Raw genomic sequence first — 19894 nt, 5'->3', positions numbered from 1 at the left:
AAGTGACTTTGCCTCTCCTGGGTCTTGCTGGGGACTCTAGTTGCAGGCTAGTGTTCACGGGGCCAAGCTGGAGTTGATGGAGTGGCCCCCACATACGTGTTAATATCTGCACCAACTTTGTCATTGTTTTAAACCAGGCCTGCTCAACTTCGGCCCTCCTACAACTCCCTTAATCGCTGGCTATTGCCACTGTGACTGGGGATTAGGGGAGCTGTAGTCCCAAAACAGCTGTGGGGCCAAAGTTTAGCAGGCCTATTTTAAACTGCTTTTAATGGTTTTTAAATTTTTATGTAAACTGCCTGGAGATGTGTTGTGTGTTGTGTTGTGATTTTCTATCTATCTGATTTGTACACCGCCCCAAACTTTTGTCTCTGGGCGTTTAACAATAGTATAAAACCAGTTAAAAACATATATACAAAAAACTTAAAAACAATTTAAAAATAAACCAGAGATTAAAACCTAAAAAATTTAGGAAGCTGAGAAAGCTTGGATGAAAAGATGGGTTTTCAGGTGTTTTTTGAAAATTGCCAGAGATGGGGAGGACCGTATCTCAGCAGGGAGTGCATTCCACAATTTCAGGGAGGCGATGGAGAAGGAGCTTGTAGTGAAGAAGATGCTCTCATAGATACCCAGGGCCTAAGCCATTTAGGGCTTTGTAAGTTATAACTAGCACTTTGTATTTTGTCCGGAAACCTATTGGCAGGTTATTCATCATCCTCTTCTCCAAGAGAGGCCTGAGAGACTCCTGTCTGCTGCATCCTCGGAGAAGGCGCTGCCAGTCTGTGTAGACAATACTGCGCTAGCTTGACCAAAGGTCTGACTCGGTAGAAGGCAGCTTCCTATGTCCCTATGCCATGCAATGCTGTAGTCACAAATGCATAAGAACAGCCCTGCTGGGTAGCCCAAGGTCCATCTAGTCCGGCATCCTGTTTCACACAGTGGCCCAACAGATGCCACTGGGAAGCCCTCAGGCAGGAGTTGAGGGCACGTCCTCTCTCCTGCTTTTACTCCCCTGCAACTGGTACTCAGAGGCATCTTGCCTCTTGAGGCTAGAGGTAGCCTATAGCTGTTGATAGACCTCTCCTCCATGAAGTTATCCAAGCCCCTCTTAAAGCCATCCAGGTTGTTGGCTGTCACCACATCTTGTGGCAGAGAATTCCACAAGTTGATTATGCTGAATTACTTTGATAACTCAGAAGTGCAGGTGCACTCCATGACCACCTCCATAGCCACACCTACCCTGAAAGCCATGCTCCATGGCCACGCCACTCCTAATGGTCATACCCCTCACTTAGATAGATGCAATAATTTGGGTGACTGCTACAAGAAGGCAAGCCGTGCATTCCCTGTCCTTCATTTTAGGATGCCCCGACACGAGTCCACCATAGGATTTGCGTGCTGACGGTCCCCGGCGCCAATGCCTGGCAGCATCTCCTGCAGGAAGGGCTGGGAAAGACTCCTGCCTGGAACCATGGAGGAGAACCGCTGCCGGTCAGTGTCGGCAATATGGAGGTAACTGGACCAATGGTCTGACTTAGTTGAAGGCCGCTTCCTATGTTGTTCCTGCATGGAACATTGTCTCGATGTAGAAAGCCAGCCAAGGGCTTTGTTGGCATCCCTGCTGAGACATAGGAACGTAGGCAGCTGCCATATACTGAGTCAGACCACTGGTCCACCTATCTCCGTATTGTCTACCCAGTCTGGCAGCGGCTTCTCCAAGGTTGCAGGCAGGAGTCTCTCTCAGCCCTATCTTGGAGATGCTGCCAGGGAAGGAACATGGAACCTAGATGCTCTTCCCAGAGCTGCCCCAGCCGCTGATATGACTATCGTACCATGCTCTCACATCAAGTCTCCCATTCAAATGCAAACCAGGGCAGACCCTGCTTAGCCAAGAAGACAAGTCACGCTGGCTACCACAAGGCCAGCTCGCCTCTCTGAAACACGGGGAGGTGGCGCTGGGGCTGCGGCAGCCCTGCCTGTTCTTGCAGCACGACCACCCCACGGCACCGCAGCAGCCCGTCACGTCCCTGACGCAGTAGGCCGCTCTCCCCGCTCCCTGTGGCTCGGGCTGGGCCCCGCCCAGGGGGGTGGGCGGGCCGGCCGAGGCGGCGCCCCGCCCCTCCGTCCTCCCCTCCCGCCCCTGCTCGCCCCTGCGCTGGCCCCGCCTAAGCGCTCCGCTGTTGGCCCGAGGGAGGAGCGTCGGCCGGGCACTGGCAGCAGGGGCGGAAGGAGGAGGCGGCGGAGGCAGGCGGGCGCCCGCTCCCAGGACCAGCGGGAGACGTCGCGGCCTGGCTGCCCGGGCTCAGGGTGAGGAGGAGAGCGGCTTGGAGCTGGGCGCGGGCCAGGTCGCTCCGGGGCAGCTGAGCTGGCGGGGTGGCGGCAGCAGCATCCTCCTGCGGGAGAAAGGAGGGAGAGCCGGGGGGGGCGGCCGGCCAGCCAGCCCGCCCTCCCTCCCGCCCTGTGCCGGTGATGATGCCAGGAAGAACGGAGCTGGCAGCCCGCCTAGGAGGGCAGGGGCGCCGGGGGGAGCCGCCGCTGGGCGCGTGTTGGGGAGGCGCGTGCCTTGGTCGCGTGGCTGCTAGGCGGAGGAGCGGGGATGTCTGCGGCGGCGGCTGGCTGTGCTGGCAAGATGGAGAGGGGCACTTTGGACTGCGGGGGTGGCGCGATGGGGAGCGGGGGAGAGGCTGCTCTTGGGGAAGAGGAGGTCCGAGGTGGGGCAGGGATGGGGGGGGGGCGCTGGGGGCGCTGCCTGGCTTCTACACAGGTGTTGGTTCGCTCGCTCGCTCTCACACCCACCCACCCCCCTCTCTAGAAAGACTGGGGCACAGGGAGGTCTCAGAGCCTACAACTCCCTAGAGCCTTGCCTACACTCTCTCACACCCCCCTACCCCACTAGATATACTGGGGCACAGGGAGGTCTCAGTGCCTATGAGTCCATAGTGCCTTGCCTGTACACAGGTCTTCACCTACACACACACACAAACTCACATAACCCCCCCACACCCCTCTCTAGATATGCTGGGGTACAGGGAGGTCTCAGTCAAAACCATGGGGAGGGAGGCAGCGATGCCCAAGGAAGAACACTGAACAGAGGAGGCTGGGACTGGTTAGATGGCAAGGAAAACCAGGAGCGGTACCTGGGAAGGTGGCGCTGTTCCTGTCGGATGCTCTTCAAGGTTGGCGCCAGGTAAGAGCAACCGGGATTACAGAGGGCATGAGGATTGCTAGCAGGTGGCCAGCATTCCGAGGTAAAGGCAATGGAGAAGATGCTGGGGAAAGTGTGTGCAGCGAACAAGCGTGCCAGTGGGTTACAAGGGAAGGGCACAGCTGTGCTTTGAACGTGGCATCCGTAACGTCAGCAATGGCTGTGGATAGTTCTGTGAGCCTTTTGTGACGGTTGCTTCTGCAGCGCTTTCCCCCTGGGGTGGCGGGGAGAAGTCTGCTCCTGGGATCAGGCAGTGTGATGAAATTGGGAGCAGTATTTAAAGCATGCTGTCAAATGATTTAGTAAGCAAGCTGGTGGGAGGGTATTGGTTTTGTTGACTGGGTGTTGGTGATCAAAGCTTATACTTGAAAGGGAAGTGGCATTTCTCCAAAAGGACCCATTTGTCATTGTGTTGCTGACCTTGAAATAACTCCCTGGATTATCAATGTGGGACAGTGTTCATGTGGCTCATTAATTTCTCCCTTCATATTTTGCAATGGCCAGGATCATTTCCTGTCTGGGCATCCCTCTGGTGCTGAAATCAACTAACCAGTTACCACTGGCGTGCATGTCAGAAGCTGTTGGGAGTGCTTTACATAACACAATGATTCATCCACATAATGTGTGCTCAAACAATTGTCTCCACTAGAAGTATCTGGAGAGAGAGAGAGTGAACTTCTGAAGAGCAGTCATATCACTATATCTTAACATGTTCCAGTGGTGCAAAGTCAAAATTGGTGTGAAAGTGAATATAGGAAGCTAGCTGTAATCTGCAGCAGCAAAAAAATAAAAATATTAGAGGCAAGCTGGTTTAATGACCATGGTGGAGGCACTAAATACATCCTCTATTTCTCTCTGGTGTTTGTGTGTTTTGAGTTGATTTAATGGAGTTTAAAGTCTTCATGTTAGTCACCTTGAGACTATTGCAAAAGACAGGGTATATAAACTGATATATTATCCTATAGTGATAAGTTAGGATTCGGTGGCTATATGCATCTCTCTTAGACTGTTTTCATGTCCTTAAAGTGGAGATGTTTGTGTTTATTTGGGAGTGATGCTTTTAGAATTGCTCTTGATCTTGAAGTCCTCAGATCAAGAGTGTGAGATTATAGAATTTCAGCGAGTCCTTTGAGAGAAGTTAGAACAGTGCTTTTAGGAAAACTAGGTGTCCCCCCCAAGTTCTTTGATGTTAGAACGGGGTGGGGGTTATCTTGAATTTAGGGTCCTCTTCCTTTTGGGTGAATAGTGTGACATACACGTAACCAGTGTTCCCTCTAACAGGGATTCCCAGATGTTGACTACAGGTCCCATAGTCCGCAGCTGTAATGGCTTTTGCTTGGGGATTATGGGAGTTGTAGTCAACATCATCTGGGATTTTTTGTTAGAGGGAACACTGCATGTAACCCATATTTTTAAAGGGGTTTGTCTTAAATTCAGGGTCATCTATTTGGGTAAATATGGTAGCATAAACCTGGGAAAGAGGAAGACAACTTTCAGGGATGAGGGATTTACGCAGCTGTGGGCCTTTAGATGTTTGATCTCAAAATGTTTTCCAGGGATAGTTAAATTTGTTAGCTGTTATATTGTTTTTTAATTGTTCTCTTAACTAGTTGTAAACTGCCCAGAGACTGACATTTGGGATTGTATAACTTAGACTCCAAACCATCATTTGCATTCCACATGAACGGGCAAGTCATAGTTTGTGCGGCTTCACTTTTTGCTCGCTTTCCTTGAGAATCCCTGGATTCTATTCTGGAGGATACCCTATGCCTCAACAAACTTTCTATGACTCTAGGATCCAGCCCCAAAATTTAGGAGCCAGACTGCTCTCTGCGCCGGTGTGTGTGGATTCGCTGCTTGCCCGAGCAATGCCCTCTACTCCATGGTGGCGTAGGCAGCAGTTTTCCCGCTGGTTTTTCCCCATCTCTGTGTGAAATGAGTCTTGTTCTGGGCAGCAGTATCAAGGCAGTGTGTGTGTACATGTGCTTTCAGAGTGGGGTCTTCCTGATTCAACCTGAGCGGGATCTAAAATTAACTGAGCAGACATTTAAAAACAACAACTTGTGAGTGTGTGTGTGCACATGCGCACGTCTTAGAGGTTCACACTGGTGGGAACACTCCCCGCCTTGCTTGCTCCTGCCGCCTCCTGGACGTCTCCATCCATCACCCAGCTCAGGCATGGCACTTAAATTTCCAGGTGCCATGGCAAGCTGGTGGTGCCTGGGAACCGCCAAGCCCTGCAGTAACCACTAAAGATGAAACAGCATCCCAAGGCGATAGTGGGTGGGTTCAGATGGACTTGCACAACTTGCACAAACAGTGGGCGACAAGCTAGCTTCAAACTGTGGCTTTATTTACTTATTTCTCTATGTAAGCCGCTTTGGAAATGTTTTTTGAAAAGCGGTATATAAATGTTGTTAAAGGTAAAGCGTGCTGTTGAGTCGGCGCCGACTTCTGGTGACCACAGAGCTCTGTGGTTGTCTTTGGTAGACTACAGGACTGGTTGACCATTGCCTCCTCCCACACGGTATGAGATGATGCCTTTCAGCATCTTCCTATATCGCTGCTGCCTGATATAGGTGTTTCCCATAGTCTGGGAAACATACTGGCGGGCATTGGAACTGGCAACCTCTGGGTTGCTAGTCAAGTCATTCCCCTTCTGTGCCCTTAGGTGGCTTAAACGTTAGTGAAGAATTAATTGGCTTCAGATCCTGGTCTGTCGTTCAGCATTGTAAGCCATGGTTTTGTCAGGTGGTGATAGTTCAGACATCATGAAAAATGATGGTTCGGTTTTACCTCCAAATGATTTCTCAGTCTTTATGCATGTGGAATCTGTAGAAGTACGAATCAAAGGTACACTGGGGCAAAGGTATATGATGGATAAAATAAAGTCTAAAGCAGAGCGTTAGTCCCTATTTTCCGAACTTTTTTTTTTTTAAGCATCTTGCTTTGTATTTTCTACTTTGTTGGTTGTCAGGCAGGCTGTTCTTTCTCAGGTTATTGACAAATCTTAGTCAGTGATTTTGCTGCCAGTGTATCGGACGATCCCTATCAGATTTAGGGAGTGACCATTAACTGAGCTAGAAGTGTAGCTGTTCTTTTCATTCCACTCTTCCAGCACAGCCCTAAGCCAGGGGTTCTCCTTGGGTCCCTAAACGTTGTTGGGTTACGTCTCTCATCAACCCAGCTACAATGGTCAAAAGGGGGTGATGGGTGTCGTAGTCCAACGTTATCTGGGGATCCAAGACTGGGACCTCTTTTCTAAGCATATTTTCTAAGAATATTCATTGCCTTTCATTGGGAGTTACTTCCTAGTGAGTGCCCTTAATAGTGTAGTCCTTTATCCATATTTGTGCTCTTGTTTGGTTTGAGAGGCTTGAAAAAGACGAAGCCATCTGTACAGTTGCCATTTGCTTATCTGTAGCCGTTTCCACTCCCCTCTCTCATGTTTCTTTGGAAATGTTGCTGTCTGGAAAGGGTCACTTCTATTTCTTTTGTCAACTTGATTCAGTGCTAGTAAACAAACGGCAGGTTTTCGTTGTTTAACAACTGTGCTCTGTCCCATCTCCTTGTATTCTTTCAGGCAGGGCAATGTCGGCAGCAGAACAGCGACCGACAGAGGCTTCTCCATCACCCAATTCCTCCGGCTCTTCTGAGGTAGTAGAAACGGAGGCAGGAAACAAATACGAGCCTGTTTCCCCCCACTGGTTTTATTGCAAGGTGGTGGATTCCAGAGAGAAGTGGATCCCCTTCAGCGGACAAGATTCGGAGAAGCTAGAAAATGCCCATCAATCCAGTAAGTTGAATTGCATCGCTGGGATGGAGGCAGGAGAGGGGAGATCCTTCTGGATTCCAGCTTAGGAACCTTCATGGCCAGCGGGTGTTCCTTTCACGAGGCAAGGCGGTGGCAGATTTTTGGGCTGCCAGCAGGGCAGCAAGAGGCCCCTGCTGCTGCCTGCAGAGCAGCTCTTCAAGACCCATTTGACGCCTGCAGGATTTGAAAGGAGCATCTCTCCTCAGACTCTTGGCAAAGCTTGCAAGAAACACAAGGAGAGATGAGGAGGCTACTGGCAGCCATCCGCCCTCGGCACCACTCTCAAAGCTAGCAAGGGGGCTTTTGAAAAGGGGCTGTGTACCAGCAGGGTCATGGGGCAAGGCAGCATTTGGCCCCTTGTTTCAGGTGCCACAAGGGGGCCGCCCCTGGCATCCTATCCTGCATTAGTGGGATTCAGGAGCCTCCCCAGAACTGAACTTGAAAAGTATCTCCCTTCACTTCTTGTCACCCAGCTGTGTGGTACGTTTCCAAGTGAAATCCTAGAATACTCAAAACAAATGAAAGAGACACGGTGAGTTCTGAATGTTAGCCCCGATGGTTGGCTGCTGGCAGCATTAAAAGTGATTCCTGTGGGTCGTCCTGTCTCGTTGCCAAATCGATAGGCCTAGAATTATGCCTATCCACTTGATAATTATTTGTAGTAAGGATGTGGGCTTCCTGGAAATGTTTGAATTGGAAATCTTTTTGTGCAATTTTTTTTCTTCATCTGCTTAAAAACGTTCTTAGAAAATTTTACTATGCGGAAAATTTTACTGTGCAGTTTTTTTCTGATGCTCTAAATAGATTGTGATCCCACCTGGCATGTTTGACCTCGATACTCGATATTGAAGGACCTTGATATTCACGGCGATTCCATTCCACAGTATAACCACGGATACGGAAACCACAAATATAGAGGCATTAGGCCAATGGGGAATTGGGCTTTAGGTTCCTTGTTTGAAGAAAATGGTAAAAAAAAAACCCAACATATTTTTTGCGGGGGGGGTTGGTTGTAGGGGAGATCTGCCTACCATCTTAGCTGCTCCCCCCCCCGAATTGCGATGAACCCCCCAAATGCCTCCAAATCAACTGAAAATTGCCAGGTTTTTTCATTAAAAAAAACCCCAAACAGAGACAATTTTCATGGACAATTTTCCACGGAAAAATAAAGTATAGGGCAACTTTCAATTCCACATCTCTGATAGGTAGGGGTGATATTCTCTGCTCAGCATGGAAGAAAATGAAATGCAAGCGGTCTATTTGTAAGCCACTCATCTTTGTAGAGCCTGCTTTCAGGTAATCTTGTCTTATGAACCCCCATTGTTAGAGTGTGGCTGGTTCCTCCGTTAATGTCTTCAGTTTAATTCCTGCTTCATCGTAGTCCTTGTGTTGTGCAGGTAAGCACTGTGAGGAGCTGGTGGTTCCAACAGAAGGGGGCCGATATGACGTGCACCTGAAAAAGAGGCTGCGCTATGCCGTTTACTGGGAGGAAGTTGAATCTGAAGTGAAGCGCTGCACTTGGTTTTACAAGGGAGACAAGGATAACAGATATATCCCGTATTCGGAAAACTTCAGTGAACAGTTGGAGGTAACAGTGACTGAGGAGGACATCAGGCATGGCCCCTGTTCAGACATTATGTTGTACGAGTGGATTGCTGTCTGTGGCCTCGTACATGTGTTTGTGAATGACTGTATCTGCATTCATTGTAAAAGTGCTGGAAATCCCATCCGGTGGGTCACTCACTCCCCCCTCAGTGGGTCATTTACACTTACTGTGGTTGTCTGAAGAGGTGACTGCTGTAAGCTTGATGGCAGGCACTTCCATAATCAGCAGTGTGGGGCACATTAGGCTGCCATCATGGAAGCCCCTGCCATAAAACTTACAGGACTCACCTTCACAGGGCATCTCTTAAAGTGGCGATTCTCTTATACTTAGCGGGGGAGATCAACGGGCCCTATCCAACCCCAGAACAGCATCCCTCTTGGGGCTGCCGTTGGTGTCTGCCTTATGTTCCTTTTTAGACACTTAGCCCTTCAGGGACATCTTCATTAATTTTCTGTGTAAACCGCTTTGGAAACTTTTGTTGAAAAGTGATATATAAATGCTGGTAGTAGTTCAGATGACCACAGTAACTGTGAGCACCACAGCTGGAGTGAGGGTAATTGGGTAAAGGTGACTTCTGTCCCCCGCTTTTGACGGCAGTACATGAATATAGCCTTTTAAAAATAGAACATCTGTATACAGTTTGGGGTAATCATGAACAGAATTGGACTGTAAATAACTAGAAAATGAAGGTCCTCTTGAAATAAGTTTGACTCCTTACATTTTATTTTTCACCCTCTCAGGAGACGTATATGATTTGTGTCACTCTAGATGAGTGGAAAAAGAAACTGGAGTCTCCGACCAGAGAAATAATCATATTGCATAACCCAAAGGTACAGTGAAATTGACATCCTTTCCTCCCTGAAAAGTTTGCTGTGTTGCTACTTTCTCAGTTGTTTACAAGCACCGTTTTAACTGCTGATAAACAGTTTTGACTTTATTTCAGGAATTCCAAGGCTCCTGCAAATGAGTATCTTTGCTTCCTAACCAATGAATATTAGAATCTTGACTGTGCATGTGTGTGCTTATGGCAGGCAAATACGCTGGCAACATCCAGCTAGTTAGTGATGACTAAGCACCGTTGAGATCAATGGGACCAAATAATTATGATTAATAGGGATGTGCATGAATTGCGATTCGAAGGGCGATTCGTAACACTTCCCCTGTGCCTTTAAAATGGAGGAGAGTAGTTGCATACCTGTTCCCCCGTTTCTTGCCACCACTTCCTGAATCACCAGCGCTCCTCCCAGCTATCTTGGCATGCTGGCTGTTCCGGCGCAACCAGGGCCTTCATGGTTGTGGCTCCGGAGTTGTGGGATGTATTCTTTTGAGAGCTTCATTTATGTTTCTTGTTGGTCTCTTTATTCCTCCAGGTTTTTGTGAATTAACTGGATTCAGTTGGAAGTTTGTTTTCTTATTATTGCTTGCTTTTAACCTGTTTTAAAACCTGTTTTATTTGTAAATTGTAACATCACACAGTAAATATATTTTTTAACATGGTTATGTTTATCCTAGGAGGGATCAGTAGCGGGGAAGGCTGCTGCCAGCAGTGTGTGTTCATTCTTTAGGCTTATATTTTAGTGAGGGAAGCCTTTGAAATTGCTTATCTCCACGCTGAGACTTTGCACATCTAACCTGCTTTCTTTTGGTGGTTCTTCCAAGCTGATGGTACATTACCATCCAGTAGCAATCTCGGATGACTGGGGTTCAAGCCCCACAGAGCAAGGCCGACCGAGAACTGTGAAGAGAGGAGTGGAAAATATTGCTGTTGAAATTCCCAATGGTAACTGCATGTTTTCTTCTCAGTAATTTATTTTGAACTCATCTTTGTTTATGACTTTTACACAGGGCTTCTTCACTGAAACAGTTTATTATTTAAAGCAGGGCTGCACAGTCCCGCCCCCGCCCCCCCACACCTGTTTTTGGACTGCAGCTTTCATCATCCTCGGACACAGTGGCCAATAGCCAAGAATTATGGGAGTTGTAGTCCAGCATCTGCAGGAGGGCTGAAGTTGTGCAGCCCTAATTTAAAGTAATGTGACTAAGTCAAAATTAGGGAACAAACTAGTACTTTGTGGGGCAGGGGGAAGGACAGTACAAAATTCTGAAAGACGGCACACTAAAGTTGAAGGGAATGTGGAAATAGCTGTTTCTGCAAGATCTACTATTTATTAATGGATTCCTTCCCATTACATTTTACAATATGGCATAATTCTTGATCCAAATCTAGTATATAATCCCATCACTTCTTTCTTTTTACATGGAACTTTGGTAACATTTCAATCAGTTTAAAGACCTGCCACACCCATTTGGAAACAGTTTTGACTTCAGGCACTTAAAGCTACTCTCTCTGATTTCAGGAGAGCCTCTGCAGATAGATCATTTGGTTTTTGTTGTTCATGGAATTGGACCAGCCTGTGACATCCGGTTCCGAAGTATTGTGCAATGTGGTAAGCATCAACCAATCTGCGTATTATGATCGGATTGATCATAGACAAACCAGTATTACAGTGCTACAGTAAAACCCAGGTTCCCAGCACCAAAAAACCTTATTTACTCTTAACTGTGACTATTGGTTAGCTGTTGTTAACTGCTGATGGGTTTTGATTGTTGTCACACAAAATTTAACCACATTATGAGTGAAAGCAGGCTTAGTATCTGATAACAAAAGCTTTACATAACATGTATCTTCTTGGCCAGAAAAATTCAAATGTGGTAAGCATGCTGAAGCGAAGATGCTTGTTCTGTGTTCCCAAAAGGTCTGATGTGCATTTGTTGTGCAGGCAGAAAATATTGTTGTGGTGTTTAAGCATGTTAATCCACATCCTGGCAAGTTGCATGACAGAGGAAGGTTGCGAACATAGGGTAGCTGCTTTATATGGAGTCAGACCCTTGGTCCATCTAGCTCAATATTGTCTTCAAAGACTGGCAGTGGCTTCTCCAAGGTTTCAGCCAGAAGTCTCTTCCAGCTGTAGCTGGAGATGCCAGGGAGTGAATCTGGGACTGGTTAACAGACACTGTTGGGATGCAGGAGTTGGCTCAGGTTCCTTATGCAAATTGAGTCACCTGGACGAGTATCTCAGTGTATGGTGGTGGTTTGATCGCTCTGATGGAGAACTGAAATTCTCTTTCAGTCAATGACTTCCGCAACGTTTCCTTGAGCATGCTGCCTGCACACTTCAAGAAAGCCCAGGAGCAGCAACAGATTGGCCGGGTTGAATTCCTCCCAGTGAACTGGCACAGTACTTTACACACCGGGGTGGACGTGTAAGTGAGTCCTGCCTGTCACTGTCTGCCAATTGGAACATGGTGGCAGGAGTATCAAGATGAACTTGAGACTACTTTGTAAACTGCTGATGTTGTCCTGGTTTTTGTGATGCCAAATGCAAGGAAGCAGAATGGGAAATGGATATTCTAGTTGCTTGGTGTTCCTTAATTTTATACAGTATGCCCGGCAAAGATGATTTTAACATCTCTGCTCATTTCCTCCCCACCCCCAGCACAGGCCTTGACAAATTTTCTTTAGATCTAGGAGCCAGTTTAAAAATTTAGGTGGCAGACAATGGAACATATGAAACTGTTCTTATACTGAGTCAGACCATTGGTCCATCTAGCTCAGTGTTGTCTTCACAGACTGGCAGCGGCTTTTCCAAGGTTGCAGGCAGGAATCTCTCTCTCTCTCTCTCTCTCTCTCTCTCTCTCTCTCTCTCTCTCTCTCTGCCCTATCTTGGAGATGCCAGGGAGGGAACTTGGAACCGTCTGCATGCAAGCATGCAGATACTTTTCCCAGAGTGGCACCGTTTCCTAAGGGGGAATATTTTGCAATGCTCACATGTACTCTCCCATTCAAATGCAAGCCAGGGTGGACCCTCCTTTGCAAAGGGGACAATTCATGCTTGCTACCACAAGCTCTTTTCCCATAAGTGTCCCATGGACACTTGACAAAATGAACCTCAGTGACAGAGATTGAATAGGGGAAGGTGCCATGCTTAAATTTACAGGTGCCATGACCTCCTTGTGCCTGGAATCGGTCCAGCCCCACTCGAGCATGGCTGTACAAACGAAAAACTGGGAGAGGGTTGTCCATCCTCTGCTCCACTCACCTGGGCGATGCTGAGGCACACCCTGAGATTCCTCTGCTTGGCCATTTCTCTCTCTCCACTCTACCCACACCTGAGGAATCCATCCCCTCCTGTCTGCCAGGCAGGAAGCCACGAGAACATACACCATGCTTCATTTCTTTTTCTGGAGAGGGAGAGAGAAGCCATAGCACACCAGAGCAATCTCCTGCTGTGTGCTGTGGCTGCCTTCACATCTTTGTGTCTCTTCCAAGTGAGAGAGGCAGAAAACGCAGACACAATGTGGTGTTGTTGTTGTTAGTTCGATTTCTTTACCGCCTTCCAAAAATGGCTCAGGGCGGTTTACACAGAGAAAGAATAAATACATAAGATGGCTCCCTGTCCCCAAAGGGCTCACAGTCTAAAGAGAAACACAAGTTAGACACCAGCAACAGTCACTGGAGGTCCTGTGCTGGTGGTGGATAGGGCCAGTTACTCTCCCCCTGCACAATACAGAGAATCACCACCATGTTGAAAGGTGCCTCTTTGCCAAGTTAGCAGGGGTTTGCCTCTTGTCCTTGACTGGGGAGGTACTACTCTGCACTGGGGCTGCTGCATCCGTGCTGTGCCTCTGCAGTGACCACTTGAGTTGTCACTGAACTTAATGACAGACTTCCTGCAGGAAGCAAACCTTGTCACAGTACAGAAGAGTTGGGGAACATTCTGTAGCCATTGAGATCCAGTCAGCTCTCCCCTTTGGCTTCCTGGCTAGCTTGAGGTTTTTGGCTCTCTTTTTTTTGGTGCCGGATGCTTTTCTTTCCCTCTCCATTTTCTCCCCCTGAGACTGAGACATACCGTGCTCATCCTGTTTTATCTAGGTAGGGATGTTGGCAACTTGGATCCCCACTGATTGTGGACTACAACTCCCAGCATCACTTGCCAAAATTTAGGGTGGCTGGGGATGATGGGAGTTGTAGTATAGCATCTTATGGGCACCCAAGATTGGGAACCCCTGGCCTAGAGGTTGGAAACCAAACACCAAATTTTTCCAGCATCAGGTGTAATTTTCTTGCGACTTTACTGTCTGCCTGAATCTGCTTTCATTCAGGACTAACATGAGAGCCAGGCAGCTGATATATTTCCCAGGACCCTTCCCAGCAGTGTGTGATTTGACTGGCTTGCTTGAGATGTTTAATCCCGACAGCCTCCAGTATAGGGATGTAGATATAATGATACAACATATATTTATATACCACTTTTCAATTAAAGTTTACACAGGAATGAATAAATAAATAAAATGGCTCCCTGTCCCCAAAGGGCTTACAATCTGAAAAGAAGAGAAGAAAGAAACATAAGATAGACACCAGCAACAGCTCCTGGAGGGATGCTGTGCCGGGCATGGATTGGGCCATTTGCTCCCCCACTGCTAAATAAAGAGAATCACCACTTTTAAAAGATGGCTCTTTGCTAGTTAGCAAAGATGTGTTTATAATGCACTTCACTTCCCCTCAAACTTCCCATGCTGAATGTCCCATCCTGAGAAACATTCCTTTAGTGGTGGAAAGGGGTGGGAGGAGCTCTTGAAATACCCCAGACATTGCAAAGGAAATGTGCTGTAGATACAGTGAGGTCTGCATGGCAATCTGTGTAATTTGGAGATTTGCAACCTAAGCCTATGCTTAGGAAGTTCACTGAACTCAGTGGATCTTGGTTACGAGTAAACACACACAGGCCTGAGCTGTTAGATCAGGGGTCTCAAACAGTGTTCCCTGTAACAGGGATTCCTAGAAGACCAGAGGAGAGCTGGTCTTGCGGTACCAAGCATGACTTGTCCCCTTAGCTAAGCAGGGTCCACCCTGGTTGCATATGAAAGGGAGACTAGGAGTGTGAGCACTGTAAGAGATTCCCTTTAGGGGATGGAGCCGCTCTGGGAAGAGCAGAAAGTTTCAAGTTCCCTCCCTGGCATCTCGAAGACAGGTGTGAGAGAGATTCCAGCCTGCAACCTTGGAGAAGCCGCTGCCAGTTTGTGAAGAGAATACTGAGCTAGATAGACCAATGGTCTGCCTCAGTATATGGCAGCTTCTTATATCCCTATGTGCCTAAATTGTGGACTACAACTCCCATAATCAGCAGCCAAAGGCCACTGAGGATGCTGGGAGTTGTAGTCAACCACATCTGGGAATCCCTGTTACGGGAAGACTGGTCCCAAAGTGCAGCTCTTCAGTGGATGTTGTTCCATCGTTCCTGGTACTGGCCATCTTGACTGGGAAGGATGGAAGCTGTAATCTAACAGTGGCTGGAGGACTGCAGGTTGAACCCCTTATATTGGAGTATAGAGGGCTGCGTTTGTACCTCCTGCCTTTGGCGGGCACATTCGTATTTTACTCGGCTTTTAGAATGATGCTTGTCTGTACATTTCAGTGTCTGGGTGCTGGAATCCTAAATGGAAATGAGAACTGTCCGCTATTAAAACACCACCACTCTTCCCTCAAAATGCCCTTCTCTGCTTTGTTTCCAGAGACTTGGAAAGAATCACTTTGCCGAGCATCAACCGCCTGCGTCACTTCATCAATGACACTATCCTGGACGTCTTCTTTTATAATAGCACCACTTACTGCCAAACCATTGTTGACACCGTTGCTTCGGAAATGAACCGGCTCTACCTGCTCTTCTTGCAGAGGAACCCCAACTTCAAAGGCGGGGTCTCCATAGCAGGGCACAGCTTAGGTATAAACCTCTCATTTCACATTTGGGGATTCAAGTATTGTCTGTGAAGACAGTACTGAGCGAGCTAGACCGATGGTCTGACTCCATCTATGGCAGCTTCCTATGTTCCTAAATTTGAGAACCTCTGGAGTAAACCATTCTGCTTTTGTTTTGAGATCTGTATTTCTTTATTCTGATATTTGTGGGCAGCACAGAGCAGATCACTCATCACTGAAGAACATACTGTTCCCTTCTCCCGTTCCGCCCCCCCCCCCCCCCATTCTTGCATAAACATTTTAATTGAACAGAATTATTTGTGTCTTAGAATGCAGCATTCCTTGGCCACTTGCAAATGCTGTTCCTTCTTGTTTCTGATCTGCAGTCTCCACCTAAAATACATTTCTCTCCTTAGCACCAAGTTGTCATTCTAGGCAGCCCCCCGCAGTGCTTTTTGTGGCAATCACGGCTAAGTATAGGGATTCCTAAAAAGCCCATTGGGGCAGTAGCATACCTCCCTGCTGTCCCTGTCTGACGTTATCCGGACGTAGTAGCTGTGTCTCTGCGCATTGCACGCACATGTCACGCGCACGCTTCTGATGCGCGCACACCTGAACGCAACACGAGCAGTCGCAGCTACTACGTCCGGTTAATTCTGAATAACGTCAGAGTGGGGTGGCAGGGAGGTACGCTGTGGCACCAACAGGCTTTTGGGGAAACGTGCGCCAGCAGAGGAAATGCTGCGGGTAGGGAAATGCATCCTCCCCCGCTCCGAAAGCCCCCCCGCCCCCCGCATCGAACCCTCGAGCTGGGCAGGGTTCAAGTTGCATCGGAGGCCTGTAAAAGGGCCTCCAAACCTGTTCGTGCACATTCCTAACCTAAACACACCAGCTAGCCTTACAAGCCACCATGCGTGTTCTAGTTTTGGCAGGCTGAATTATCTTCAAGGCTCTAGAATTCTTTGTTATAATCTGTTCTGAAATCTGCAGTCAGAAACCCTGTAATATGGAACTAAGTAACCTGGGCATATATGCACTGAGTATTTTCTTTAAAACCTCGCACTACAATCCCCACTCCCCTAAATCTGGAATGTAAATGTTTTGTGGGGCATTTTTGGTCAGGGCCTAATGGATCATGGGACTGGGAAATTTTGCTAGTGCAGAAATCAGTCTTCCACTGTGGCTTCCTTTTTAATGTTTTTCTGGAACCTCTTTATAGTTATCTTGTAAAATGAAAGTATAAAAGCAGAACAACATGTTATGTAGTTTTGAGTTACTTTTTAAAGGCTCTCTGTTTTATAAAATGAGGCTGTAATTTGAAGAGAGACATTGACGTGCCTGGAGAGGGGCTTTTAAGCTTGGCCCATCTTCCTACCAAAACCCCACTGTTATTTTTACCTCCAATTAGGAACATATGTTTTCCTTTAAAATTTAAGTGTAGCTTAAGGTTGGGGCAGGGGGCATTTTTGGTAGGGAAAGTGCTAAGTATCCCCTTCCTGCTATGCCCGGTCCTTCAAAATGCAGCCTGTAATTCAGTATCCCAAGTGCATGTTCATGATTTGTTCTAGCAAGGGACTTGCAATCAGCTGACCTACTGATGTACTTTTCTTAGGATCGCTTATATTGTTTGATCTCCTCACAAATCAAAAAAGCACATCTGAGGAAGAAGATAAAAATGAGGTATGCTTGTGTATGATAAACAGCGAACTTGTCATGGGTCATCCAATAGGGATGTGCACGGAACTGGCTCCTTTTGAGCCGATGGTGGGGCGGGGGTGGCTTTAAGGACAGGGCAGGGTGTACTTAAACCCCGCCACCCCACCGGGCGCAGGCAGAGAGCCAAGGTTGCCTGCCCTGCTCTTGTCCAATCAGTGGCTGATGACGTTCTGACTCATTTACTTGATGGAAGTCCAGTTGAAATTAAGTAGTCCTTTAGAATAACTCCTGAGTAGTACTATTGAGTTACTTAGTCTGGATGTCAACTAATGTCTCCAGGAGTACCCTGATCACAGTATAGCCTCTCATTTTTTTTAAAATACAAAACCACTCCTGTAATTTATTTTTTTATCCTCCTTCCCCACAGGCACCCCAAGCACTAGCAACCAGTCAAGAAGCCTTTGAGTCAGTGAATGACATATTGAAAGACCTGGAGCTTTCTGAATATTGCTCTGTGTTTGAGAGGGAGCAAGTGGACAGACGAGCACTGGTAAACCAGCATGGATATCTGCTCTTGCCTAGAACTTCTGGGCTGCATGCTTTGCACCTATGTGTATTACTTCAGCATTGAGGCGCCTTCATGAAGATGTTTTATTGATAACTGAGGGTGGGAGGGCAAGATATGAGCAAATCTCTTTCAAGAGTGTTTGCTTGGCATCATTTGTGAGAAATACACCTGTGATATGAGTTGGATAGTAGATGCCTAAGAATAAGGAATTGCTTCCTGCTTCTCTCGTATTACGGGTGCAATAGTGGTGAACTGCTGCGTGAGTCTTGGTGGTTGTGATGATGTTGGGATATTTTCTGCCTCAGAGAGTCCTGAGGCTGCATTTAAGAAGCCTGTTCCTGTAGAGCTAAGCAGTCCTGTGAAATCTGAGACGTAACTAACCAACTGTATTCCCTTGTCAAAGGAGAACAGTGAAAGAGAAGCTGTCAAGAGTCCAATGTCCCCTTCTGTTTGAGTCGGTAGTTGACAGAGCGAAGATGCACTGGTGCAGCAAGAGAGCAGCTTAACAGAACTTCCCAGCTACCTGCACTGGTGCAGTGGCTATTTTTGATGCCCTGACCTTCCTCAGAAAGCCCTCTGTGCCCCCTGAAAATATGTCCCTGAGGGTTGAGCAGCCCTTGGACATATGTCCAAGGGCTGCTCAACCCTCAGGGACATATTTTCAAGTGCCACCAGGCTTCCTGGCGAAGCGGGGACATCAAAAATTGCCACTCTCCTGCTGCACTGGTGCAGTTATTTGGGAAGTGCAGTAAGCAGGGGGAGAACAACTGGCCCTATCCATCCCCAGCACAGCATCCCTCCAGTGGCTGTTGCTGGTGTCTATCTCATGTTGCTTTTTTAGATTGTGAGCCCTTTGGGAACAGGGAGCCATGCTAGGTTGGCTATATGTATGTAAACCACTTTGGGAACGTTTGTTGAAAAGTGGTATATAAATGTTAGTATTTGCCATAAGTTCTGATAGGTTGTTCCCACGCTGCACTGGTGCATTGCTGCTCTGTATGTCAGTCACTGTTTCTGTAGTAGCAGCTCATATACATGTGTTTGGGATTCTTATTGTGCAGGCCTTGTGCACTGAAAAGGAACTTAAAGAGATGGGAATTCCTTTGGGACCTAGAATGAAAATCCTGCACTATTTGAGGAACAAGTGTCGCTATCAGGTATGCTTTTTACTGTCAATTTCGCCTTTAATATCATAATTGAATTAGTAAATATATTTCTTTTGTGCCCAACCCATTCTTTAAATTTGTAGTAAAATTATATATGATAATTATATACTCAGTAGAGTATATTGAGTATATAACTCAAGTTATATATAGTGTATAGTATATAACTATAGGTATATATAATCTATAGACTCAATAAATGATCTTTAGCACTCATTTTATTTTTGAGGGCAAGTCTATTTTTTTACATAAAGTGACCAGAAAAAATATAAATGGGCAGGACCAAGGAAGATCCCTCCCACAGGAATAAAGAACGTGGGATTCTAATTAGGGTTAACCTCCCTCCCAGCCCCCAAAGAAGGGCCACATAAATTGGGATACCTATAAAGGTAAAGTGTGCCATCAAGTCGATTTCGACTCCTGGCACCCACAAAGCCCTGTGGTTTTCTTTGGTAGAATACAGGAGGGGTTTACCATTGCCGCCTCCCGGGCAGTGTGAGATGATGCCTTTCAGCATCTTCCTATATCTCTGCTGCCTGATGTAGTACCAGCGGGGATTTGCACCGGCAACCTTCTGTTTGTTAGTCAAGCATTTCCCTGCTGCGCCACTTAAGGTGACTCCTAGGGATTCCTGTAGTGTTGTGTCCATTTACTCTGATCTATCCAATTGACCCTCTGACAATGGCAGGGGAGATCTTAGAGGCTTGCTTGGAATCTCTTTGGAGCACCTCACCTCAATCCCCTGTCCTCTACCTTTTCCCCTCCCATTTTTTGCCAGTGGAAGATCCTGGAATTGCAGATAGGCACGACCTGTTGTGCCTGGGAAATTTGATGCTAGCTTTGCCTTGTGTGTTCCATGAAAAGATCTTCCTTAATAAGATGTGTATGTTCTCTGTGAACAATGGGGTGTGGCTTGCACCCTCTTATATCAGTAGAAGGGAGTTGCATCGCCTGTCTAGGACACCATTGCTAAAACATGACTGTGTTCTGTGGGTGCTCCTGCAGTCTTGGTTTTTGTTTCTGCTTGAAACCTTTAAAAAAATAATAATTCTGGAAACAAACCATGCTCTACAAGCCTGATGAAGAACTATGCTGAAAACCCAGTGAGATTTTCATTTACATTGT

At 47.1% G+C, this 19894-nt stretch overlaps 1 protein-coding gene across 2 annotated transcripts in view; it reads left to right on the top strand.

Moving 5' to 3' along the window:
• Positions 1-2127: 2127 nt before the first annotated feature.
• The window catches only part of DDHD2 (DDHD domain containing 2), a 38760-nt gene continuing 20993 nt past the window's right edge, over positions 2128-19894 (top strand). The window contains exons 1-11 of one of the 2 annotated variants that reach the window (XM_053269128.1): positions 2128-2307; positions 6789-7001; positions 8417-8607; positions 9366-9455; positions 10285-10405; positions 10983-11072; positions 11757-11889; positions 15199-15407; positions 16995-17062; positions 17466-17588; positions 18668-18763. In XM_053269128.1, the coding sequence (XP_053125103.1) occupies positions 6797-7001; positions 8417-8607; positions 9366-9455; positions 10285-10405; positions 10983-11072; positions 11757-11889; positions 15199-15407; positions 16995-17062; positions 17466-17588; positions 18668-18763 (1326 nt within the window). In that variant the 5' untranslated portion in view covers positions 2128-2307; positions 6789-6796. Of the gene's footprint in view, positions 2308-3022; positions 3188-6788; positions 7002-8416; positions 8608-9365; positions 9456-10284; positions 10406-10982; positions 11073-11756; positions 11890-15198; positions 15408-16994; positions 17063-17465; positions 17589-18667; positions 18764-19894 lie in introns of those variants that run through there. The other variant, XM_053269127.1, reaches the window with a different exon arrangement.

This window comes from Hemicordylus capensis, chromosome 8, assembly GCF_027244095.1.
Source record: "Hemicordylus capensis ecotype Gifberg chromosome 8, rHemCap1.1.pri, whole genome shotgun sequence".
In the NCBI taxonomy this organism is placed as follows: domain Eukaryota; kingdom Metazoa; phylum Chordata; class Lepidosauria; order Squamata; family Cordylidae; genus Hemicordylus; species Hemicordylus capensis.
The sequence above is the reverse complement of the archived record's forward strand: the minus strand, read 5'-3'. Positions and strand labels throughout refer to the sequence as shown.